This window comes from Heptranchias perlo, chromosome 29 (genome assembly GCF_035084215.1).
Source record: "Heptranchias perlo isolate sHepPer1 chromosome 29, sHepPer1.hap1, whole genome shotgun sequence".
Classification (NCBI taxonomy): domain Eukaryota; kingdom Metazoa; phylum Chordata; class Chondrichthyes; order Hexanchiformes; family Hexanchidae; genus Heptranchias; species Heptranchias perlo.
This window is the reverse complement of record NC_090353.1, coordinates 18,941,809-18,967,950: the sequence shown is the minus strand read 5'-3', so window position 1 is coordinate 18,967,950 and position 26,142 is coordinate 18,941,809. Positions and strand designations below refer to the sequence as shown.

Genomic DNA, 26,142 nt, shown 5'->3' with positions numbered 1-26,142 from the left:
GAGAATTTTAACTTTACAAACGTCTACATGTTTGTTTTTTATGAAAGATGATTGTACACTTTGAATTTGTCTTACTGAAACTGTCAGTCTGGCAAAATATACAAACATCACCAGGAAACTCAGAGATGATTGAGGTGGGTTCGAATAGAGGTTTCCAAAATTATGACAAATTTTGTGAGGATAAACCATGAAAGATTTTTCCACTGTTTGTTGAATCAGTAATAAGGGGGCATAGACTCAGATTATCATGACACGAAAGAAGGGGAAAGTTAAGAGTTTTTTCAGACAGTTATTAGAAAATGAAATGCTTACAGATGGTTATTAGAACAAGGAATGCTTTACTATGAGTGGCTATTGAGAATGTTATTTAAAGTGTAATTGGATAAGTATTTAAAAAGGAAAACAAGCAGATATAAGGAGACTGTTAGAATATAGGAGTAGAGTAAGCAGGTTCAGTTGTGTATGATGAGTCAAATGGCTTCCTTCTGTGCTGTAAATTCTATGTTTCTATGAATTGCACACTCCAGAGCTGAATGAAGAAACTTTTCAACACTCATTCTTGTTAAGTGGCTCATAAGTCTCGCATTGCGATTGGGTAATATATGATCATACCAACAAAATCGTTTTTGTAGAAAGGATACATTTCAAAAGATATACATTCCTGCAATTTCATTAGTGGGTATTCAATAATAATTAAAATAGGTATTTTCCCCAGCTTGGGGTAAAATGGGGTTTTGTCCCCTCAGTTCTTCATGGACAGGAGAACACAGTACAAATTACCCATAACTCACACTAATCTGTCATTCTTCCTTCAGGGAGCCCAGAAGGATGGCTGGTTTCGGAAACTGGAATATCATATTCTTTCAGAAGGAGCTTTTTCCTACTAATGATCCATGCAATAAGTTGCCCAGGAATGCTTATACTGACATAGAGTCATATACCACAGAAGGAGGCCATTCAGCCCATCGTGCCTGTGCTAGCTCTTTGAAAGAACTATCCACTTAGTCTCACTCCCCTGCTCTTTCCCCATAGCTCTGCAAATTTTTCCTTTTCAAGTATTTATCCAATTCCCTTTTGAAAGTTACTATTGAATCTGTTTCCTCCACCCTTTCAGGTAGTGCATTCCAGATCATAACTTGTTGAGTACAAACATTTCTCCTCAGATCTCCTCTAGCTCTTTTGCCAATTATCTTAAATCAGTATCCTCTGGTAACTGACCCTCCTGCCAGTGAAAACAGTTTCTCCTTATTTACTCTATCAAAATCCTTCATGATTTTGAACACCTCTGTTAAATCTCCCCTTAACATTCTCTGCTCGAAGGTAAACATTGGGCATAGAAAGTTTTTAAAAAATGTATTCTCCAGCCTTCACCTGATGAACACAGAAAAATAAATAAATTAGAAATAATTAAAATAGAAATAAATGCTCCAAATTTTAAAATCTGACCCAAGGCTTCTATCAATAATGCATGGCCAACAATATTGTGAACAGTGTAAATAAAAGACAAATATATCAATGCAGATTAGGCTCTTTCCATCTACCATCAATAAAATCCCCATAGTAACTCTATATTATTATATGTAGGCACTGATTAATAAAGTGTTTAGTATCATTTAATAATGCACAACCCCGTCAGCAAGACTTTCGCAGACGATCCTTGGTTTCTATAGCAAGGTATGGTAGTCCCAGACATCGCGAATTTATGGGCCAATATTTCACTTCTGGGTTGGTCTCTCGAATTTCATAAAGTGCATCAAAATATGCAAACAGTGTTGTGCCATGGACAACAGCGATGTTAATCAGCACATGCCTGCAAAAAAATCCAGAACAATGAGATAAGTTGTGTAGACACATAGGATTTCATTTATTTATTGTTGTATTTTAGTCTCCTTCACACAATAAAACCAAACACCAAACTCAATACCTAGCCATGAAAGTAGATAAGTAGATTACAGAGTGCATGACTATGTCATCTGTAAATTGTCTGGAAGAAGACGTAGGACAAAAGGAATGTCTCAGCATTGGTTGATGAGATCAACCTGGCCTGGAGGTGTGGTTTACACAAAGCCAAATATCCCTATAGAAGGGCAGCAATGTACTAATGCTGTCGAGTACAACTACAAATTAATAAAATCAGTTTCATATTTGTTTAAACTGGAACAACAACCACTAGTTACATAAGATGGGAAATTACTGTGAGCTGCAATTGAGTGAGATGCTGATCGACTGAGTTTTTGCTGAGGTGTTACATTTTTAGGTTTTTACTTGGGTTCAGCGTCACCGGTCATTCCTGTAAGAAGATCTGGCATCCCTTTTGAACCAGAGTATGCCTTTCCTGTCCAATATCTAGTAAACATTGAGTGCTAGGGGTCAAACAGAAAACCCTTATCATTGCAGTCTGGCTTACTGCAACTTGTCGCTACATGTCCTCCTACACTTCAGAGAGAGAGGAATATACACTGTATTAGATTATGGCTCACACCATAAACTGCTAGACAAATTCATCAAATATTAAACAGGTAAAAGAACAGTAGAAGGTCAGTGATTATAAACTTTACTTTTCTCCTCGAAATGTCAAAGACACTTCTCCTGCACTAACACGCAACATTTTTAAAAATTCTTTCATGGGATGTGGGCATCGCTGGCAAGGCCAACATTTATTGCCCATCCCTAATTGCCCTTGAGAAGGTGGTGGTGAGCCGCCTTCTTGAACCGCTGCAGTCCGTGTGGTGAAGATTCTCCCACACTGCTGTTAGGTAGGGAGTTCCAGGATTTTGACCCAGCAACGATGAAGGAAAGGCGATATATTTCCAAGTCGGGATGGTGTGTGACTTGGAGGGGAACGTGCAGGTGGTGTTCTTCCCATGTGCCTGCTGCCCTTGTCCTTCTAGGTGGTAGAGGTTGCGGGTTTGGGAGGTGCTGTCGAAGAAGCCTTGGAGTTGCTGCAGTGCTCCTGTGGATGGTACACACTGCAGCCACGGTGCGCCGGTAGTGAAGGGAGTGAATGTTAGGGTGGTGGATGGGGTGCCAATCAAGTGGGCTGCTTTGTCCTGGATGGTGTCGAGCTTCTTGAGTGTTGTTGGAGCTGCACTCATCCAGGCAAGTGGATAGTATTCCATCACACTCCTGACTTGTGCTTTGTAGATGGTGGAAAGGCCTTGAGGAGTCACGAGTTGAGTTACTCGCCGCAGAATACCCAGCCTCTCACCTGCTCTTGTAGCCACAGTATTTATGTGGCTGGTCCAGTTAAGTTTTTGGTCAATGGTTACCCCCAGGATGTTGACGGTGGGGGATTTGGCAATGGTAATGCCGTTGCATATCAAGGGGAGGTGGTTAGACTCTCTCTTGTTGGAGATGGTCATTGCCTGGCACTTGTCTGGTGTGAATGTTACTTGCCACTTATCAGCCCAAGCCTGTATGTTGTCCAGGTCTTGCTGCATGTGGGCTCGGACTGCTTCATTATCTGAGGGGTTGGGAATGGAACTGAACACTGTGCAATCATCAGCAAACATCCCCATTTCTGACCTTATGATGGAGGGAAGGTCATTGATGAAGCAGCTGAAGATGGTTGGGCCTAGGACACTGCCCTGAGGAACTCCTGCAACAATGTCCTGGGGCTGAGATGATTGGCCCCCAACAACCACTACCATCTTTCTTTGTGCTAGGTATGACACCAGCCATTGGAGAGTTTTCCCCCTCTTTCCCATTGACGTCAATTTTACCAGGGCTCCTTGGTGCCACACTCGGTCAAATGCTGCCTTGATGTCAAGGGCAGTCACTCTCACCTCACCTCTGGAATTCAGCTCTTTTGTCCATGTTTGGACCAAGGCTGTAAAGAGGTCTGGAGCTGAGTGGACCTGGCGGAACCCAAACTGAGCATCGGTGAGCAGGCTACTGGTGAGTAAGTGCCGCTTGATAGCACTGTCAATGACACAATCCATCATTTTGCTGATGATTGAGAGTAGACTGATATGGCGGTAATTGGTCGGATTGGATTTGTCCTGCTTTTTGTGGACAGGACAAACCTGGGCAATTTTCCACATTGTCCGGTAGATACCAGTGTTGTAGCTGTACTGGAACAGTTTTGCTAGAGGCGCGGCTAGTTCTTCAGCACTACAGCCGGGATGTTGTCGGGGCCCATAGCCTTTGTTGTATCTAATGCACTCAACCGTTTCTTGATATCACGTGGAGTGAATCAAATTGGCTGAATTCTGGCTTCTTTCATAAAATTCACTCTTGAAACATGGTCAGATACTTCTTACATGGCCACTTGCTATCACTGAGCCTTTGAGTAGTCTTGTACCCCTAACATAACAACATAAGAAATAGGAGCTGGAGAAGGCCATACGGCCCCTCGAGCCTGCTCCACCATTCAATCAGATCATGGCTGATTTCCCACCCTATCCCCATATCCCTTGATTCCCTTAGTGTCCAAATATCTATCGATCTCAGTCTTGAAAATACTCAACGACTGAGCATCCACAGCTCTCTGGGGTAGAGAATTCCAAAGATTCACAACCCTCTGAGTGAAGAAATTTCTCCTCATCTCAGTCCTAAATGGCCGACCCCTTATCTTAAGACCCCTAGTTCTGGACTCTCCAGCCGGGGTAAACACTCTCTCAGCATTTATCCTGTCAAGCCCTCGAAGAATTTTGTACATTTCAATGAGATCACCTCTCATTATTTTAAACTCCAGAGAATGTAAGCCCATTCTACTCAATCTCTCCTCATAGGACAACCCTCTCATCCCAGGAATCAATCTAGTGAACCTTCATTGCACCCCCTCCAAGGCAAGCATATCCTTCCTTAGGTAAGGAGCTCAAAACTGTACACTATACTCCAGGTATGGTCTCACCCGAGCCCTATATGATTGCAGCAAGACCTCCTTACTCTTATGCTCCAACCCCCTTGCAATAAACGCTAACTTACAATTGCCTTCCTGATTGCTTGCTGTACCTGCATGTTTACTTTCTGTGATTCGCGTACAAGGACACCCAAATCCCTCTGATTACCAACCTTTCTTAGTCTCTCCTGATGGAGTCTATGTGATTAGTGAGCAGGTTGCCAAATATAAAGCAACAATCAGTAGCTCCTGGCTATGGAGCAGTCCATCAAATGGGTTACAACGAATCAAGGTCAAGTTCCTCTGACTGAAAATCTGATTCAAGTCTTCAACTCAGATGTAGCTGTCAATCAAACCTATTACTTTAAGATCCACAAGGTGTCAAATGTATTCAGTTACAACACATAAAGAGTTCAAAAGCCAACTGCAGTTTTGGTTCATGTCCCCAGCCTAAGTTGTTAGAAGCATTGCAAGGTTTGGTCATTTTTCTCCAAGATTACAGGCTTGAGAGAGGATACAAGCCACACCATTCAAACATAAACAATACTGTGTGTTTGATTCCAGTATGTGTATGATTGACAGCTCCTTTTTGAATTGCACTCTCAGTTATTTAAACCCAGGTAGCCCAAACAACTCTTTTCAGGAGCATTTAAGTAAATTAAATTGTTCAAATTAGGGAGAATGCACACTTAGAACCTTATAGAGTCAGATCAGAACAGTTTAACTCCCATAGTGGTGAGAATATAAAGAAAAGAATCACTGTGTATATAAAATCTTAATTCAAAAGAATGGTAATTTAGTATAAAACTAAACAATATAATTTATACTGTACATATGTATGCTATATTCACTTGGTTATCTATCTAGAATATATTAAAAATCTTACATCTGCATGCACTTGCATTATAAATTCCCATTTCCACATTTATAATGGGAATTGGCTATGTATATGTATGCTGTAATTACACCCTCCTGCCAATAGTAGTGCTGTAACACCTGTTTGGCATTTGCCAGCCCCTCAGGCTGGACTGCAGAGGAACTGCTACACTCCAATCAACTCTAATTCTCTGCTTCCTGAGTGGCCATAAGTCTTGCTTTTTAACTAATTATTATTGAATCAAAGTGTTTTATGAAAATAAGAACAGAATATATGACTTTAAAATGGGGACTGAATTACATCTGGACACCTTAGTCCAATTATACCCTGGCTCTAACCCTGCTTCACCTGAATCATAGAATGATGTAGCCATTTGGCCCATCGTGCCTGTGCCGGCTCTTTGGAAGAGCTATCCAATTAGTCCCACTCTCCTGCTCTTTCCCCATAGCCCTGCAAATGTTTCCCCTTCAAGACTACACTTGGTCTTCATTCTCTGTAAACAATGCAATGGGAGATTGACTTGCGTTCCCTGCCCCAGAACCTTACTTTCTGTTATGAAGATTTCTGACTAATCTTTTTATGTCAACATATGCAATGTGAAAATGTTAAACATTCATAATGGCAAGTTCCCATGTCCACAGTTGCCTATCACAGTCTAATGACAGGCCTCCCACCACCAGTGGTGGTGCTGTGTGCCTCCATTTTGCTCAGCCTGTACTGTCTCCTCTGCCTCAAGTTCTATTTTTCTGCTTATCAAATTACTGTAAGTTTTCCTATGTAAGTATAAATATCAAATAAAAGTTATTCTTTGCAATTTGTATTGCTCCTAATTTTTTTTGCTCTAGCCCTATTCCTGCTGTGCTATGTTTTTGTCTTCAACCCTGCTATCTGCATTGGCCCCAGGCTGATTGTCACATGGCTGGCCTAGCAATTTTGATTTCCTTGTGTTTACCCACAGGCTGTTGGCCCCAGCGCGATTTTTGCTCGACTGCCCGTGGTAATTATTTTTATTTACTTACTCGTCTTCAGCTCCTGGCCCGATGTTTCCTGGCTACCCCTGAAAATTATTTTGATTTAATTGCTCTTCAGCCCCGGGTCCAATTTTTAGATGGCTGCCCCTGGAAATGATCTTTATTGAAATAATTGTCTTCAGTCCCTAGGAATTGTTTTTATTTAATTGTCCTCAGCCCCTGGCCCAACTTTTGTGTTTCTGACCTTAGAATTTATTTACACCGTAGTGGCCTCTCAGTCCAAATCCATTTCTACCTCTGCAGCCGTTTCTTTTTGCCTGCCCCACTCAATCCCTGAACCCATTTAGTTAGGCCTGCTCCACTTTGCCCCCTCTCCTCCCATTCACTGCCCCCCATGTGGTCTCCCTCTGAGGAAGGCTTTATTATATTACAATCTGTTAAACAGTATAACAATCCTATTGTTACACACTGGTGGATCTTCTGACACACTGTGAGCAATGCCACAAAAAATCCATTAGTTGTTAAGTAAATCTGCGTGATAGTCAAAGTCTGAAACAAGGTCTGATGTTGTGATGTTCTGCTATTTTTTGCAGATGGAAGAACGACCCTGTGGATGTACGGATAATTCCAGTAGTTAATTAGCAGAAAGATTTTTCAGTACGTTATCCTGGGAAAATTACCAAAAGCTGACCTAGACATCAAGGCTACTGAAGATACCCACGAGACCATAGGGAATTGGGTCTCATTTAGGAGAATAGCCCAAAATACCTGAAAAATCTAGAAAAAGGATAGAATAGACCCAAAAATGTAACAGAATTTTCACCATCTATAATACCTATTTTGAAAATGAAAACTGAGATCACAAACAACAATGATAGTACTGAAAAGCTTTTGTTTAATTTTTTTTTACCAGAAGCTATGGAGGTAGTAAAAGTTTATCCGTCTCCAAAAAGCACAGAGCAAGCGGTCACTTAGCCAGCAAGAAATCGCCATAAACCACCAAGCCACGGTCACAAAGGCCAGATGAATTATTCTTTGATCTGTACATCTGAAAAATAAACACATAGCTCCACGCGTTTAAATAGAATTGCAATCTGTCTCACTCTTTTTGATCATAAATCTCTCACTCCTAACACTTTTCCCAATGTTAACAGCTGTTTATCTCCCCTGCATTTTTGCCTTTTTTTTAATCCAGATCTACGACTTCCTGCCTTTTTTGTCCTGCTCTAATCTTCATTCGCTCCCTAAGTGTTACGACTCTAGCAAGTTGCTGAGTCCATTGGGGTTGAACACATTAGGTGGATTTTCCTGTTCAATTATCCCAGTTATATTGAATATGTCCCGTATTTTCTGTCAATACTACCATAGCAGTGCTGGATGCAACAGATGCCAGTATGTTACGGGAGCTCAGAGTTGCGAGTGTGGCAATCGATTGCACTCCCCCAAACCAGACATTTTAGAATTTAAAAAAAACAATGAGTCCTCCTCTCCAGCTGCCCCAGAAGCAGCTGGCCTGCTTCAGTGATACAGATACTTGAGGACTGCAACAGCCATTTTCATCCTCCTCCAAGGTGGGCTTCCTGACACACGCAGAAATCTCACCAGGTCACCAAAATTATCCAAATCAGGCTGACCCTGGGAAATTGGCCCAGTTTGTAAGCTGCTGAAGCAAGCACATCTAACACCAGCACCTTTATTTGATAACCATGAATGGCACCTTCCATATATGGCTGAATCAGTTTATTTACATTTGACCTCACTGCTCATGTTTGCACTTTCGTCAGGTAAGACACTTTCCTCCAGATACTTCTCCACATGTGTTGGATGGATGACAGAGTTCACTGGCTGCTGATTGAGTCCCCTGCCTGCTATATCTTCTGCTTGAGTTGACCCTTTGTTTCTAGATCTCATACTATCTGTAATTAATTACATGGCATCTTCCTGGAAGCAGCTTTCTCTGCTGTCCCTCAGTTGGGCCGCAACATCGCACACCACACGGCTGAATTGGCCCACTTTACGCTATTTATACCAGTTAAGTAGCTGTTTCCTAGTCTCTGCGCCATTATTACAGGTGCAATCCAATTAGCTTCTCATCTGCGCATTAGTGATAATGCATCCAGAATGCACAGTAGAGTTTTGCATTCCTGAAATTAAAAAATGAACCCTCATTCAGGGCACTCTCTGAGTTAAGAGTTATTTCACGTACTATGTCAGCTACGGCTCAGTGGTAACAATTTCACCTGAGTCAGAAGGTCGTGGGTTCTAGGCCCACTCCAGAGACTCAAGCACATAATCTAGTACAGAGGGAGCGCTGCAGTCAGAGATGTTCTTTTGGATGAGATGTTAAGCCACAGTTTCATCTGCCCTTTCAGGTGGGTGTAAAAGATCCCATGGCACTATTTGAAGAAGAGCAGGGGAGTTCAATATTGATCACTCAGCCAGCATCACTAAAAAAAATTATGTGGTCATTTTTCTCATTGCTGTTTGTAGGAGCTTGCTCCAAACAAATTGGCAGTCATGTTTCTTTAAATTACAATAGTCACTACACTTCAAAAGTACTTCTTTGGCTGTGAAGGAACTGATATGATTCAAGATTTATAACATTATCAAACCCATCCTATTAAAACCTGCCGTATCCTCATGAATTTGATTCTATATTTACTCGGGCATGAAGTCAAAACTAATGCACGAGGCACTTACATGATTGACAAAGAATGGAACATGCTCCAAAATTACACGATAACACCATACTTTAATTACAGCGTATCTGTTGGGATGTTTTGGTTAGCAGGCTGCTGTTAAATTTAAGACTTGATTCTAGGAGGATTAATAATACAACAGTTTCAATTCAAATCAGGTTTCCAGATTTGATACTGAATTGTAAAGTTCTTACCTTTTCATTTCAAGTGAAAGCACATAAAGAATGTGCAAGGCAACACTATTCAGTGCATAAGCATTCAATGTTGGTTTAAAAAACGACAGGACTGTACTCAGCAGTGCAGTAAGAAAGACAATCAGTGAAAAATACTTCCTGGGTGGGGGGGGAGGGAAAAAAACACATTTCAGTAAATTCTGGACTGTCGGTTTGTTTTTCAAAGTTAATTTCAGCTCCATTGGTTCATGTCTTTCAAAGAGAGCTGCTGAGATGGAAGTATTTCCAGCATTTCCTATTTTTATTTTGGATTTCTAGTTTTTTTCCTTTTTATATAAGAGAGGTTATAAGCTGATTTCTGTATCTGAGGGAATAAAGAAATTTGGGCCTGGAGTTTCCTCTGCAATTGCGCCCAGATACACCTGTAAACTGGGCACAAACCAATTATGTGGTTTAAAAGATCACGGAATTTTGGGCAAAAATGAGCTACCCGCAATACACTCAAGTATCCTCGATCATTTACATCCATCCATCAAACCCTCCCTCCGAACGAATCTCCTCCCACAAAACTGTCCACGCCCCCGACTCGCATATGCTCCAATTCCACTTGTTCAGGGTCTTTCAACATTGCACCCAATTTTCAGGCGCAGGAGGAAACAAAGTCACTTTAATAGTCTTTTAATTACAATCGTTTTGAGTATTTTTACAAATGTATTCTCATTGAGATTTGCTCTGTATTATCTGATTCTTTTGATGCATTTTTATGACAAAATATAAGACATATTAAAAGCTTCCCTGATTGCAGGTTCTTAAACACGCTGTGCCTGATGTAGAATGGTTAAATGAGTTGAAACTTAAATTTTAAGACTCAAAGAAGAAATATACTGGTGTGGGTTTGGTGTTCCCTCGGGCCCTGGTTGTTTACGATGATTTACACCCATTTTAAGTTCGGGCATATTCTAATGAGATTGGGAGGATACTTGGGTGTAACTTGATATCAGCAAAATGGGCGCAACATTGGGCAAATTCTCGGATCTGACTTCCGAATTGTGCCCAGGGGGAACCTGATGTCCTGTGTTCTCTTTCCTTTGATTTCCCCACTCCCTCCCAACATGGTGCTGTATTAGTGTAAACATACTTGGCTATGAAAATGGATAGAATAGCAGAGAATTATTCACTGGGCTGTATTATATCATAGCTATCTACTTTCAAGCTATAAATAGCCGCTGCCAAGTGACCTAAGAATAGATGTTATTTAAACTGTAAGGAATCACCAAAAGTACAGAAGACAACATGTTTGGTGAGAGGGCATTTATATAATTTTAATTAATGCAATAGAGCTGCACATGGGAAGTTGGACAATATGGTTGGGAGCAAGATGGGAAATTATGTAAGTGAAGAAAAATCTTGAAGACTGGGGCTAGGAATATTAGAAAATAAAATTTAAAAATAATGTGGCCTGAAGCTGGCAGCAAAGAATTATTTTAAAACAGTTGGGGCTAAAGTTATGACTGGGAAGCCGTGGTCAGGCAAAATTTTGAACGAGTCGGACCAGGCTTAGGTTGGGAACATGTGTGGAGGGAAGAGTTTTCAAGAGTTGGGGCTGGGGATGGCTTTGGGGCTTAGAAACTGCAGGACCGGAGGAGAGCAGGGGCCCAGCGTATAAGACTGGGCCCCTGGGGCTGGGACTAGGACGAACCCGCGGTGTAGGGAGGGGAGGAGGCAATTTTTAAAAAAAATGTCAGGCCTGGGTTGGGGTCAAGAATGTGTCAGGGGGAGGGGGGCAGGGAGGCCTAGAATTTTGAAAGAGTTAGGCCAACAGGGCCAAGGCTTGGGACCGGGAAGGCAATGAAGGCAGGGGTCAGATTGCAGGCAGCCAGAAGTTAGAAGAAACAAAATTTATGGGCAGAGAAGGTAGGCAGGCAGTCACAAGAGGCTTAACACTTCACTGACAGGTTGGGAAGGCTATATGGTATCACCATTGGTGGGAGATATGCAACTACAACATGACAGGTAAATGTTTATATAGAGAAGTTGCCATTATAAGTGTTGACATGGACAGTTTCCATTGTAAATGGTGACAAAAAAGTTACTCAAAATCATGATGCAGGAAGTTGTATAGGAAGTGTGCAAAACGTTTAATATTTAAATAAAACAGTCACTTCTGTAACAAAGTCCTTTACCACACTAAGTGAGTGAGTGCAGAAAATTCATATGATTAAAGTGTAATCAATACTATTCTTGTGTATACAGCACACTGTCAACGAACTCTGCGGCCCAAAATCTGCTCTCCTGTTGCTGTGTGAAACACCATAATATGGGGACGCAAAGTTCCTGCCCCTTTCTTCGTCCATCAGAATTTCTGCTGGATTTGAGGATGGTTGCATAATAAGACATATTAAGGCAGCATGGTCTTACAATGTATTTCATATCACTGGTGCCCTAGCACTGTTGATGTGTCCTTAGCATTCATCGTTGCTAAGGGCTTCTGTGGGGGTGGATTTAAAACTCAAAAGAGCTGTTTTTGGCAATGCAATTACTCAATTCCATTACTGAAACCAACTTAATGGAAAACCAGCAATTTGTAAAAACTTTTCTCAATGTTTTCCTGGCCCATTGGGGCCTCCTTATGCTGTGGCAATGTGCCAGAGATTTCCTTCCCCTGTAGCATGGCCTCAAAAATGTCTCCTGCAGAATTGGGAGTTCAATACCCAGCATGGTGACGCCTAGCTTCCCAATTTTTGTGTGCCGTACACACTCCAGGTCAAACATCAGAGAATCGGTCCTTTAGTATATTTTGCATTTAGCTCTGTCATTGATTCCTGTTGTTATGTAGGGCACATTTGTTTTGCATTGCAAAACTTTAAAGTTACTACTCCTTTTCATGCAATGATCTTGCTCACAGCTGCATTTTGGCTTGCAGCAAACAAATTGCTCAAGGTGAGAATTCTTTTGGAGGCCCCAACTGCATGATTTAGAAAAGGAAAATGACATCATGAGGTAATCATGCTTCAGTGATTACTTACACTACTGCGCTTACCTCAATTACAGATCAACACAAGCATATTTGGGCATCTCAGAGGAGAAATGTCTTTGCGACCTCTGCTTCATATGGGAATCTGTCACCAAGCTAAGCCATCTTCTCTAGGCCAACCTGCAGACAACTCTTAACACAAGGACAGCTCTTCCTGTTATTGTGGAGGTCACCACTGCATTGAATGTGGAGGTACTGTGAGTTGCTGCAGTGCATCCTGTAGATAGTGCAGTGCACCGGTGATCGAGAGGGTAGATATTACATCTAATGGAGGGGGCGCCGATGAAGCAAACTGCTCCGTACTGGATGGTATTGAGCTTCCTGAGTGCTTTTGCAGCTGGACCCATCCAGGCAAGTGGTGAGTATCCCATCACACACCTCTGATTTAAACCTTGCTGATGGTGGTGAGCCTTTGAGGGGTCATGAGGTAAACCAATTGTAGCCATTACCCAGCCTCTGCCTGCTGATATGACAGATCCAGTTAATCCTCTTGTCAGTGGTGATCCCCAGGATGTTGATGATGGGGGTCTTGTATTGAGTGCCTGCTGAAGCCCTGTTGCTCTGCCCCAATAACATCCCATCCCATTTATTGTTGGGTCATTGCTGTGCATCGCATTACCGTATATATGTTTTATGCTATATCATGACTTGATTACTACATTGTTCATGATTTGATTGCTACATTTACAGAATTTAAGATTATAGGGGTAATTTTCTGATTTTGTACTTCCGGTGGGAAGCCTTACCAAATGAGAATGCATGTCGGAAGTTGAGAGGTGTGTTGCACAAGATTGTGTAGCCATTTGAAATATTGGTCAAAACATTGTGGGCAGTATGTGCTGGAACTTCCGACTTGTGCTTTCTGTCTCAACTATTACTTATTGGGTTTGTACGTTTGAGTGTTGAATAAGAAATTTAAATTTAAAAAAAACACAAAGCTATTTATTCATTACCGGCCTTTGATGAATGTTGGGAAGTGTCTCCTGGGAAACCACAGCATATAACCAATCGCCAACACCCACAGGATGGATAGTTCATCTAATATCTGACCAAAGTAACTCAGGGTCATGTGGTAGTATGCAGAGAAAATTCCTATTATGAGGATAGATTGAGAAAATATACATAATTCAAATTAAATAAGGACTGTAGCTATTAGGCATCGCATTTTCCTAAATATAATTTTCAGAATATATTTGTTTTTAAACTCTTATGACTCAATAAGTAAATTCATCACATGACACGGTACTAAGTCACACAAACTAGAAATGCCCCAAGTTCAGTCTTTGGTCTGGGTTGGAGTAGTTGATCGCAGATGGGGTCTGGTGGGGGTTCTGCAATTGATCTCACTATCCCCTTGCTAGCAATCGTATGCATGTCAACATTGCCCTGATTTTTGTTTCTCAAACAATCCATTGATACTTACTGCCTAGGCCCTTGAGACAAATTCGAGCGTTTCAGGAAAGGATTAGAAAGGAAAAAAATGGTGGTAAAAGTCAAGGAAGAAAATAAATTGTGATGCTGATAATCGCGTAAGTTGTAGAAATGAGACCGCGCGTCTCCTTAGCCATTCATGGAACATTTACATACTAACCTCAGTACTTTAGTAGCGCACTGTGAATAAGGATTGAGAAATGTTTTCAGGGTTGTGGTAAAATGGATTTTTGCCTGTGTTGGATTTCTTAGCTTATAATATTTCTAGAACTAGCATATAAAGGGTTAACATCCACCATTGGGTAATTGTGAAGATTGAGAATTTCCACTTCTCTCCTACCATCGATCCATGCCTAACTGTTCGTCCTTAGCATATCTCAATTACTAATCAGCAATAGTAAACAATTTTACAACACCAAGTTATAGTCCAGCAATTTTATTTTAAATTCACAAGCTTTCGGAGGCTACCTCCTTCCTCAGGTGAACGATGGGAATTTCCACATCGTTCACCTGAGGAAGGAGGTAGCCTCCGAAAGCTTGTGAATTTAAAATAAAATTGTTGGACTATAACTTGGTGTTGTAAAATTGTTTACAATTGTCAACCCCAGTCCATCACCGGCATCTCCACATCATAATCAGCAATACTGTGACCTTTTTCCTCTCATCTGCTTTTCTTAATTTGTTAAATTTTCTTTTGCTCACCTTATTTTTGTTTTTATTATTTATTTCCTTTTTTTCTTGATTATTTTTCTTATCTCCAACTTCAATCTTTTCTTTTTGTTCTTTATTTCCTTACTATTTTTATATCTGGTATTTTTTCATATAATGCATTTCTCTGATTCAGTGATATATTTTGCCTCTGCGGTTTTATCATCACTCTTATTCATAGCAGCGCAAACCATGCTGCTGACGGTTACATATGCTTCTAATGTTGCACCTAAATCTTTTAAGCTGGACCACCAACTCACATAAGGTCACAAGTCCTCCGGACCCGGGATGCACTCCTGACATAATACAGCGGGAGTGCAGTGGAAGAGGTGGAGGAAAATCTGGTGGGACCTGGAAACGTCAGGTCTCCGCCTGAGGACGACTTCCGCTGGGGCATGAGGTGGATGGAAGTTCTGTCTGCCCCATGCAGGCCCGTTATGTAACAAGGAGGTGAGGCTAGCGGGATAGCTTCGAGTGGGATTTCCTGTGACGCCCCCCTCCCACCCCCTCCACTTTGCACAAAGTGATCTGGACATCAGCAAGTAAACCAATACGCACATCCATGGAAGTGTGTCCCTCAGGAGTCTTTAGGCTGGGTTATGGCCTGGAAGAAGTTACATTTTAATTGGCTCTGGTAGAAAGGAGCCAATTAACATTCATCAGTGGCCTGTGAAACCAGGTCTGCTGAAGAATTAGCTTCAAAATGCCACTTTTTGCTAATTGCCCCCTTCCTCCTGAATTGGACACTCAAGATGCGCCCAACTTGGTGCCCATTGGAATTGTTCAAATTATGCAAGTTTGCCCTGACCCCGGATACTGCGGCAGTGTCAGGAGCTGGTCACAAGCACAGAGGGATTCCCATTCCATCAGACTTACAGCAGCGGAACGGGTCCGAGGATTTTCTGCCCCAGCAAGTCTGTTCTTTCAAGTTCTAACATTTTGTTTCTGCTTACAGGTGAAGGCTGCACATAATGGAAGAACATATGCAGACTAGAAGTGGCCCTCCCAACTGCAAACTTGATACAAGAAGTCATCCCTCCAAATTCTACAGCCAAAGACAATAGCGGGAATGGGAGAGGAGCATTCGGGATCCTTGCCCAAGCTCAGGGTGGCTAGTACAATCCTTTGCTTTTTATTCTTTTTCTCCCTACTCACATAATTTTGCAAAGCTCCCTGATCTGCTCCATCCACATAACAGCAACATAGTGAAATGCTTTTCCAGTTTAAGAGTTTGGAGATACTTGTTTCTTTTAATATCTAGTCAATTACATTTTTGACAATGCTCAATATCAATGATTAATGGCTAAGTTAAGAAGTTGTGGAATGGGGGTAAAGTGATGGAAAATTATCAACTTAAAAACAGGAAACAGAGGGTAGCCATAAATGAGAACTTTTCAACATGGAAAAAGGTTGTGATGGGGTGCCCTCGGGGCTCAATCTTGGGGCACTTGTTATTCTTAATATATAAGTGGCTTAGAAGAAAAAATTCTCCAAATTTGGAGATGATACAAAAAGAGGTAGCAGTGCAATAATTAAATCATGGAATTCGATTCAGAAGAATTTGGATTTTTTAATGTATCTATACCAGTAGGTGGCAGGTGCGGTTCAATGTGGACAAATGTAAATAATAAGTATGGGAGCAAGGACTCACAAAATACGTTCGTGTTAAATGGAACAGTGTATTAATCAAGAACGAGATCTTGAGGCTCACTGTGGGTAAATCTACCAAACATACCAATGCTGGATGTTCCAATATTCCAATATTCAGACAGCTGGGAGTGGGAGATATAAATGAAGTGGGAATTTCAAAGACATTCATTATTTTGCTTAGAAAACTTGAGATACGTTGACATTTCAAAAAGACCTGGAGTTACAAGTATTTACACCACACTTCATTCAGGTGTTGTTGGTGTGCTCACCTGGTGGTATTGGAAATGGGGTATAGCGAGTGTAATTAGGCAGAAATAAATCATAAAAATTCAGTTCTATTGATTAATATAACCCAGGTAAATATGTCATGACTTTCAGTGAAGGACTGCACTTGGTCTAACTGACAAATAATTATTATGCCGTGCAACTCACCTACTAACATCATCATGACCCAGAGGAGATGCACAGCTCTGGTCCTCTTCTGAGCGTACGGATGTAATAGATACATCATTATAGGGGCAGATATAAAGAAACTCACATTGCTGATCTGTAAATTAAAGTAATAAGAAGTGATAACAAATGGATTTGTCTGTTCTTAGTTTTAGCTTTTTCTGTGATCACCAAAATTGTAAAAAAAGTAGTACTAGTTTTGAGGGTTTTGTATAATTGTAACTATAGTACAGAGTTATTAAAGTCTAATATGACTATCCTTTTCTATAATTCACCCATCAAAAACCATTGGTCTGACTCCGTTCTCTATTATCTTCAATGATCTGGTGGATGTTATTAAAAGTGACACTGGGCATGACATTTCTCTACTTGAAAAAATGGGAACAGTTTAACAAAATATAAATTAAATCACAGAAGCAAAGCAGCATTGCAAAGTGTTGACTGTGAGAATTGCAATTTCATTAGCAGGAATGAAAAATAACAGCCAATCACGATGCACCTGCAATAACGATCTTTTCGTATTTCTAAAACATCTATTGAATGAACTGATCCCCATAACTTTCAGAAAGCTTGAGAGTCCAGCTGTGAAGTGTACAATTCCAGGCAAAACTGTCTCAAAAACAGCAGAGAATAGGCCAATTTAGCAACAAAGCCTTGGAACTGCTGGTAAACACAATTTTGGAGTAATGCTAGCACGTTTTGGGGAGCTTGAGAAGGCAGTTGTCCTCAGACATTCCCAGATAGATATACCTGGGTTTGTTACACATAACACTCAGTTATTCTCGTATTCAGAATTTAGGTTTTAGCAATCAAAAATAGTTGCAGCAATCAAAAAACTGCTTTCAGAACTTACTTCCACTGGCCTTTATCACCCATTTTATGTGAGTAAGCTGAGTGCATCGTGCTCTCTGGTAAAAAGATCAGGAAATTCCTGGGAGCAAGCAGTTCCATTTAATTATCAAGATTGGGAGTTTCCTCTCCCCATGCCTGGTGGAAGAATGATGCACTGACTGAGAGCAGGTGAACTGGCTCACTGTCTGCCATAAGTGAAGCCTACTTGGTGATCCAGGCCTAGACTGTGGCCAGGACCCAGAAAGATATAAAAAGATTTGCTTGTTTTTTCACCCCTCCTCCTCAGTACCACCTGCCACATTTTGCTGCCTTCCCCCTTTGGCAGGGATCCCACAATGCACCGCTTAACTTCCTCCAGACCCCACATACTTTGGCAGGGTCAGTGCCAGAGGTCACAGGTGGGTGCATTCTGGCATTTATGGTATATGGAGACCTATTTCCACTGGCTGGGGAGTCTAGGACTAGGGGACATGGCTTAAAAATTAGAGCCAGGACTTTCAGGAGTGAAGTTAGGAAACACTTCTTCAGGCAAAGGGTGATATAAGTTTGGAACTCTCTTCCGCAAATGCAGTTGCTGCTAACTCAATTGTTAATTTTAAAGCTGAGATTGATAGATTTTTGTTAACCAAAGGTATTAAGAGGCTAAGGCAGGTATATGGAGTTAGGCCACAGAGCAGCCATGATCTCATTGAATAGTGGAACAGGCTTGAGGGGCTAAATGGCCTACTCCTGTTCCTGTGGCCATGGGATTCTGGGCCCCCAGTGTTTTGCTGGCATTTTCAGTTTTATTTGAGAGCTGCTGTATTTACAGGTTTTATTTTCTCTTTCTCCCATTTTCTGGCACTTTTGTTTGTGTAGGTTTCTCCCATGATCTTTTGTCCCTCTTACTTTTGGCTCATTTGTTTGTTCTTTTTATGTCTTTCCATCACCTCACTGATGATTTTTTAAATATAATCTAACACTTTTCTATCACACAGTTGGCTGGTCATTCAACCCAAAGGGTGGTGGAAGCGGATTCAATCATAACTTTTGAAAGGGAATTGGATATATATTTAAAAAGTAAAAATTTGGAGGGCTATGGGGAAAGAGCAGGGAAGTGGGACTAATTGGATAGCTTTTTCAAAGAGCCAGCACAGGCACGATGGGCCGAATCGCCTCCTGTGCTGTATGATTCAATGATTTCCCTGTCTTATTTTGTCCCATCTGGCGGCCGTGCCTTCAGCTGTCTAGACCCTAAGCTATGGAATTCCTTCCCTAAACCTCTCCACCTCCTTTAAGATGTTCCTTAAAACCTACCTCTTTGACCAAGCTTTTGGGCACCTGTCCTAATTTCTCCTTCTTTGGCTTGGTGACAATTTTTTTGTCTGATTATAGGAACAGAAGTAGGCCATTCAGCCCCTCGAGCCTGTTCTGCCATTCAAAGAAATCATGGCTGATCTGTATTCTAACTCCATCCACCCACCTTGGCTAGCAAAAATCCATCAATCTCAGATTTAAAATTATTAATTGAGCTCACATCTACTGCTTTTTGAGGGAGAGAGTTCCACACTTCCACCACTCTTTGCATGAAGAAGTGTTTCCTAACTTCTCTCCTGAATGAACTGGCTCTGATTTTAAGGTTATGTCCCCCTATCCTAGACTCCCCCACCAGTGGAAAAAATCTCTCTAATTACCCTATCAATGCCGTTCAAAATCCTAAAAACTTCAAACAAATCACCTCTTAACCTTCCATATTCCAGGGAATACAAGCCTAGTTTATGTAATCTCTCCTCATAATCTAACCCTTTGTGCCCTGGTAAGATTCTGGTGAATCTTCGCTGCACTCCTTCCAAGGCCAATATATCCTTTCTAAGGTGCGGTGCCCAGAACTGTACACAGTACTCCAGATGTGGTCTAACCAGGGCTCTGTATAACTTTAGCAAAATGTCCTCCCCTTTATATTCTAGCCCTCTAGTTATAAAGGCTAACATTCCATTAGCCTTTTTGATTACTTTTTGTACCTGACTACTACATTTTAGTGATCTGTATACAGGGACCCCTAAATCACTTTTGACCTCCACTGTTCCTAGCTTTTCACCATTTAAAAAATACTCAGATCTGTCCTTTTTTGGTCCAAAATGGATGACCTCATACTTACTTACCTGCTTTGAAATCCATCTGCCAGTTTTGCCCATTCACTAATCTATCTTTCTAATTTTATGTTCCGGTCTACACTACTTACTATGCCATCAATCTTTGTGTCATCTGCAAACTTGGATATGTGGCTCTCTATTGTGTTATCTAAGTCATTAATAAATATAATGAATAGTTAAGGCCTCAGCACAGATCCTTGTGGGACACCGCTAGTCACTTCCTTCCAATTCGAGTACATACCCATTATCCTTAATCTCTGTCATCTACTGCTTAACTAATCTCCTAACCAGGTCAATAATTTGCCTTCAATTCCATGAGCTTTCATTTTAGCTAAGTCTCTTATATGGAACCTTATCAAATGCTTTTTGGAAGTCCACATAATCTACATCCATAGACATTCCCCTGAAGCACCTTGGGATGTTTTATTAGTTAAAGGTGCTATATAAATGCAAATTGTTGTTGATCTGCTTTGTGCTCAGTTAAGCAATTTCAGTTAGAGTAGTAATGGAACAGCACTGCAAAAAAAAAAATCTCTTGCTCGTGAACTAGTCCAAAGAAACTAATGAATTGGATAAAAATAGCCTATTCTGTGGTAGACTCCATCATCTATAAAACGACAGAAATGTAGCCTGGCTATCCGGCTTCTACAAAACCAAGATTAGAAACACAAGAGCCACTGAAATAATGCTATGTATCTACATTCTGCCTCCCTCTATTAAAACTCGCTCACTTACGTTAGAGACTATAAAAATAGTGAGGACGGAAGAGATGGCAAACAAGTACGTTGACTGCCAGACTGAAATTCTCCCTTCCGTACATGGCGAAGTGGTGTCTCTACCACTCACCAGTATGGAGCTTCCCCAGCCTTTGTGAAGTTGTCAAAACAAAAGAAAAAAAATCATTTAAGAAATTGTTTAGGTCTTTCAAAGAGCTGGCACAGACACGATGGCCCGAATGGTCGTCTTCTGTGCCATATGATTCTAAATAATTTAAGCAGCAGTGGCTTGTCCATATGCTTTTGTTTTGGAAATGTTTTAAAACCTTGTTTCTTTTGATCTGGTAACTCCCCAATGGCTGAGGATACCCTCAGATGAGGATACCCCCAGCAGGTTAGTGGCAGTGAAACTCCTTCACTAACTGTAGACATGTCTTTAATGCTGGTATCCGTCATATTTATATAGGTGCCAACATTGGAGGAAAACCCAAAAACAAGCCACCATTATCTGGAGAGCACCCTCAGATATGTTTCTGAGAACCCAGATATATATTACGGAGTTGGCACAAGTATCAACAGCTGCATCAGTGGCAGATCAGTTATATAAATGAGGAATAAAATACAGAAAGGAGGCATCCAAGCCACTATGAGCTGTGTACTCTCTACGGGGAGATAGTGATTCCTTTTGCTTGGCAATCGGTGTACGCAGTCAGTTTAAGATCAGGAATGCCTCATGGCAAATCATAAGCATGAACTCAAGTTAAATCTGTGATTGGTCAAAATAGCCTGACAGGTTTATAATTTAGTAAATACTGCTTTATACAGCTTGTTTCAATTCTAGTCTGTGATTATAGTTTAAAACGCTGCTGTCTGTTCTAATTCTAGTCTGTGATAGAGTTTAAAATGATGCTGCTTGTTTTGTACTTTAAGTTGTTTGACACAATCCTGAAATTACACAATCAAAAGTTATCACTCACCGTGTTGTAAAACTCAGCAACTTTCTCTGAAAACTGAAAATTGTCTTCACACCAGTCGATCTGAGAGCTCTGGTATGCAAACACATTGACCATCACGAGTCTTTACTGGAAGATATGTATGGAAACAGGTAAGAAATAAACAGTGCTCGTAAATAAATTATAAAATGAATCTACAATAAATTAAAAGCTGGTGTCTCTGAAACAAGGAGAGAAGCAAAGTGTATGAATTATTCAAACCTAACCGTGCAGGTATCCAGAGTAATCAGAATATGTCCCGGGGGGTTTCAGCTTATGCTCATAAACAAAATATTTCAAGTAAACAGATACAGATGTGATGAAATAGTTAAGAGATCAGGTTGGACTGGATGCCAGAAGGAATATTACTACATTCTATCAGTAATAGCACTAATTCCCTTACCCACCCCTTAACCCTTATAGGGTTGCGTGAATATCTACACACCATTTCAAAATAACTAAAGATGAGTGTTCCCAAACTAACTGGAAGTGAGAATTTTTCATTTTCTTTAAGATGTACTAAACAAGGCATGTGTCAGGTTCTTTATAGGCTGCTGTGACAGTGTTGTGTAATATTCAGTATCATATTTTGCATATGATTGGGAAAAAATATCTTTAGCCCTCAGATTACTAGGACATTATCTCACTTGTTAGCTTAAGACTGTGCCCTCTTGAATTTTGGCCTTGTCGAACCTGTTTTTTAAGTCCTGCCTTCTGTTTTACTGATAATTGGTGGAGAGCCACTCCCTTCCCGCAGCATGTTGCATAACTCTTTCATGTCTCATTGGTGAATCAGTCTCTGAAGGCATCGCTCCTCAGTCACCTCCCTGCATCGAGACCGTTGGCAGGATCACGACAGGTAGGAGCTCCCCTCCTTCGATGTTGCCTCACTTTCCAAGCATCCAGAAGTTCTTCCTCAAGTACAATGGGACCCCCAGAGCACCTTGCATTGTGCAAAGTGGAATTGCTGCAAAAATTATTTCTCCTACCTGCCCCTTTAATGAGCTTTGCACCTCAGCCACAGTCCAACAATTGCTGTCAACTTTTTACTGGCATTCTTATCACTTGGAGCAAAATGATGCAGGTGTTGACCCATCACTTGCATATCATTTTAACAAAATTAAAATCTGTGCCTCTTTTACGCAGGTTTTTTCTGCTCCCACCCAGAAATACAGTCATGCACGAACAAGACCATGACCTGGCATAACTGATCTCTATCCCTCTTCAGAACGCAGAAACAGTGCTATTGGGGCATTCCAATGAGAAAAATGAAGCCCACCTATGTCACTTGGTTAGTACACTGATTGTGCTTTAAATGAGCATTTTTTCCCCCTACAGGAACCAATAAGGTTACCCAATGTGCATTCTTGGAGTAAGGATGCATTATAAATATGAACTGAACAGCAGCCAATCAGAAAAAACTGCAATAGTGATCTTAACCCTCTAACGAATACAAAATGCTATAAATAATGAGCAGTGCATCATGAATTGCACAAACTGGAGTGCTGATGAATGGAGTAAGGTGTAGAATGGCCCACCAGCTTATTGTGGATGGTGTGAGTGAGTGGAGAAGTGTTCTACATGTCAGCAGGCCAACCCACTATTCAAGAGCAGATCCAGCAAACGTTGAGGGGCAGTTACACAGGTGAACACAATTTCAAAACCGGCCACACTTGGAAGGATATGCAGGACATTTCTGATTTGAAGAGAAGTGCGTAAGTAACGAGGATCAATGCCAATTTCTCATTTTCCCACATATAGGCATACCTGTTAAAAACTTTACATTGAAACACATGGATGTGAATGCCAACTACATAGAATTTACAGCACAGAAATAGGCCATTCAGCCCAACTGGTCTATGCCAGTGTTTATGCTCCACACGAGTCTCCTCCACCCTACTTCATCTAACCGTATCAGCATATCATTCGTATATTGACTAGCACGTACCCAAATCAAACTTTGAGATACATGTTCCAGCCTTCTGGGCCTTAACATTCAGTTTAACAGCTTTAGATCTTAACCACTACTCCCATTTTCTCTCGGACAGCAGGTGTGGGTAATGGAGGATGGCTGCACCACAGCCACTGGAAACAGAGGTATGCTGGTACTTGGGGTGTCAATCCCCCATCGATACACGGCCGGTGGGATAGTCCGCACCCCTTGGGGTCTATCTGCCTTTCCTGACACAGAAGCCTTCTCCTCTCTGTCAGATTTTCCATGCTTCTTTCTTCCTCTGCTGACCTGCCGCAACCATATACACCTCCTCTGGCCCCATCTTTTGTTTCTTACTCTGCTCATTATCACCTCCTTTTGTCTTGCACCATCACTTTTGTTCTTTAATTACTCCTATCCTCCACCCTATCTCAGACCTCTCCCTGCCCTCCTTTCCCCTGGTTCTGCACTTGCTAAAAAGCTGTTTATCTCTATCAAGTTCTGATGAAAGGTCATCAACATAAAATGTTCACTCTGTTTCTCTCTCCACAGATACTGCCTGATCTGCTGAGTGTTTCCAGCATTTTCTGTTTCTATTTTGGATTTCCAGCATATGCAATATTTTGGTTTTGAGATATAATTCTTTAGTATAACTCTAGGTCAAGTGTACCTCAAGGCTGAACTCACACTGAGACCAAGCTCCATATTCTTCTAGACTCCAGTAGCTTAAACCAAAACCAAATCTCTCAGTGGTGATTTATACTGTCTTAATTTACTAGTAGTCCAATTGCCACAGCCAGAAGACAGCTAGTCACCACTTACATAACTAATTAATTAGCCTATTACCAGCCTACAGTTAAGGCACCAAATAAACAAGCTCCTCACACTGGACAGCTAAAATTAAGTAAATTAAACCCAAAATACAATAATTGAGTGAAGATGTGGATACTCATGCCCAATCACTCCAGATGACACTCAAGTCCAGTCTTCTGGCATTTTGCAGCTCAAAAAACAGGAATGTTTGGCTCCCAGCTTACCCAATTTTATTCATACAGGCTGAGGGTTGGGAACACATAGCTCATGCGCTAAGCTGCAGGAGGTTAAAGGGTAGATATCCTCAACTAAAAGTTAAAAAAAAACTTTTTATTAAAAACCCATTTATTTTGAAAATTTATAACAAAACTAGATACATTAACATGAAATAGGTCTTCTGAACTTATTTTCTGTACAGAAATAACCTGAACAGGAACATTTCAAAGTTTAATACATTTGTAAAGTTACTACACTGAAAATTTATATTCAAGTTCATCTTTGCTCTAAAAAATTCACACCACACTAAAAATAAAAAGTAACAAATGACCTAGCTTCTAATCTCAACATTTAGTTTTCTTTAAAAAAGTCCCAGAGTTTATAAATATCCATTTTTCAATGGGTATCTAGAACTAATTCCATAATATACTGTTATAATACAAAGAGACTGTTGACCGAGTTTATACAAATATTTGAAAGCCATTTACTTTCCTCTTTAAGGTTTTTTTTGCATTTGTAATTAAAAACTGAACAACCTTTTTCAGAAAATCTGGTATACTTGTAGCAAGGCTCTCAATATTTTTTGATTCCTATACAACTGCTGGTGACATTTCTACCAGATCCATTTTAAGACAAACATTAGAAAGTCAGCAACAGTTTAGAGCCCTGCACTAAAAGTTAGAACACCGACAAGTATCTGGCAGTTGCAACTACAAAATATACCTTAATTATAATTATGAAAGAGATTTTGCATACTCAGGTTTCTGAAAAAGACAGCTTCTTAAAACACTTCTGCTCTCCACTCTTGCATCAGTTCTGTTGCTATGGAAACGCCAAAACAATAAGTAGTCAATAATGGACACTGGCATTTTTTAAAAAAATGACATTTCTGACGGATTGCACAGGCTGTCTAACTGTACACCCTAATACACTTTTAAGTACAGCGACAACTTGATAATCCCAACCACATTTAACAAAAACATTGTCTGCTGGACCAACTACACTATAAGGCACAGTAATGGCATAAACTCTAAACTGAATGCAGTGGGTTTGAGACAGGTTTTTATAAGAATGTACAACTGCTAAACTTAGTAATAGTGAGTGGTATTAAAAAAATGAATACCTACCACAAGAATCACTTGGGTGAGTCAGCTTGCCTATTAATTTGAGGTCATAGCATTCTACTAGCTCAGGCTATGGAGCACATGCACCCTTCAACCAACTTAATGGTTCATGGATGCCAGTTACTCAAGTTCCTTTGTCACTCTTTGGAATACCATGCCATGGGGGGAGGGGTAGGAAAGCGAAGAGAAATACAAATACTGGTAGAAAACTCCTCACCTAAAAAAAATCTTTGGGGTGGGATGGTAACTGATTCTTATGGGGGTTAAAGGGGAGAGATTATAAACAACCACTACCCAAGTTTTCATAGTACAACTTTGGTTTAACAGTGGCAACCCTGACCAATCTAAGGCAACATTCCAGACCCCCAGCAATCCAGATGGTATATCCAACTTGTCAGAAATGTGATAATCAGTTATTATAAATGCACCTTTAAACAGAATAGCACATGAAATATATTTTTCATAAATACACATCACCATAGCTACAGATACTGCCTCAGAGGAATGTCACTTGATGCGAATATCAAC

The 26,142-nt window shown here is 40.7% G+C and overlaps 1 protein-coding gene across 2 annotated transcripts; it reads right to left on the bottom strand.

The window, feature by feature from the left end:
- Nucleotides 1-1,430: 1,430 nt before the first annotated feature.
- On the bottom strand, nt 1,431-21,790 carry acer1 (alkaline ceramidase 1). 2 transcript variants are annotated; one of them, XM_067968693.1, is made up of 7 exons: nt 21,751-21,790; nt 21,514-21,618; nt 16,819-16,933; nt 13,551-13,689; nt 9,585-9,722; nt 7,602-7,739; nt 1,431-1,810 (listed from the first exon to the last, which is right to left on the bottom strand). In XM_067968693.1, exons 2-7 carry the CDS (start codon nt 21,604-21,606, stop codon nt 1,633-1,635), a joined length of 801 nt encoding a protein of 266 aa, XP_067824794.1. In that variant the 5' UTR covers nt 21,607-21,618; nt 21,751-21,790; the 3' UTR covers nt 1,431-1,632. The 2 variants fall into 2 exon arrangements, with proteins under 2 accessions (XP_067824794.1, XP_067824793.1); XM_067968692.1 differs by lacking the exon at nt 21,751-21,790 and having other exon boundaries at nt 21,514-21,698.
- Nucleotides 21,791-26,142: the final 4,352 nt, after the last annotated feature.

Excerpts from the sequence above, each read along its gene's own strand:
- acer1 (XM_067968693.1), bottom strand. The coding sequence starts at position 21,606 with ATGGTCAATGTGTTTGCATACCAGAGCTCTCAGATCGACTGGTGTGAA. Across the intron at positions 13,690-16,818 it reads GGTCATGATGATGTTAGTAG|GAATTTTCTCTGCATACTAC; the intron begins GTGAGTTGCACG and ends TCCTCATAATAG. Across the intron at positions 1,811-7,601 it reads TACTACCTCCATAGCTTCTG|GCATGTGCTGATTAACATCG; the intron begins GTAAAAAAAAAT and ends ATTTTTTTGCAG.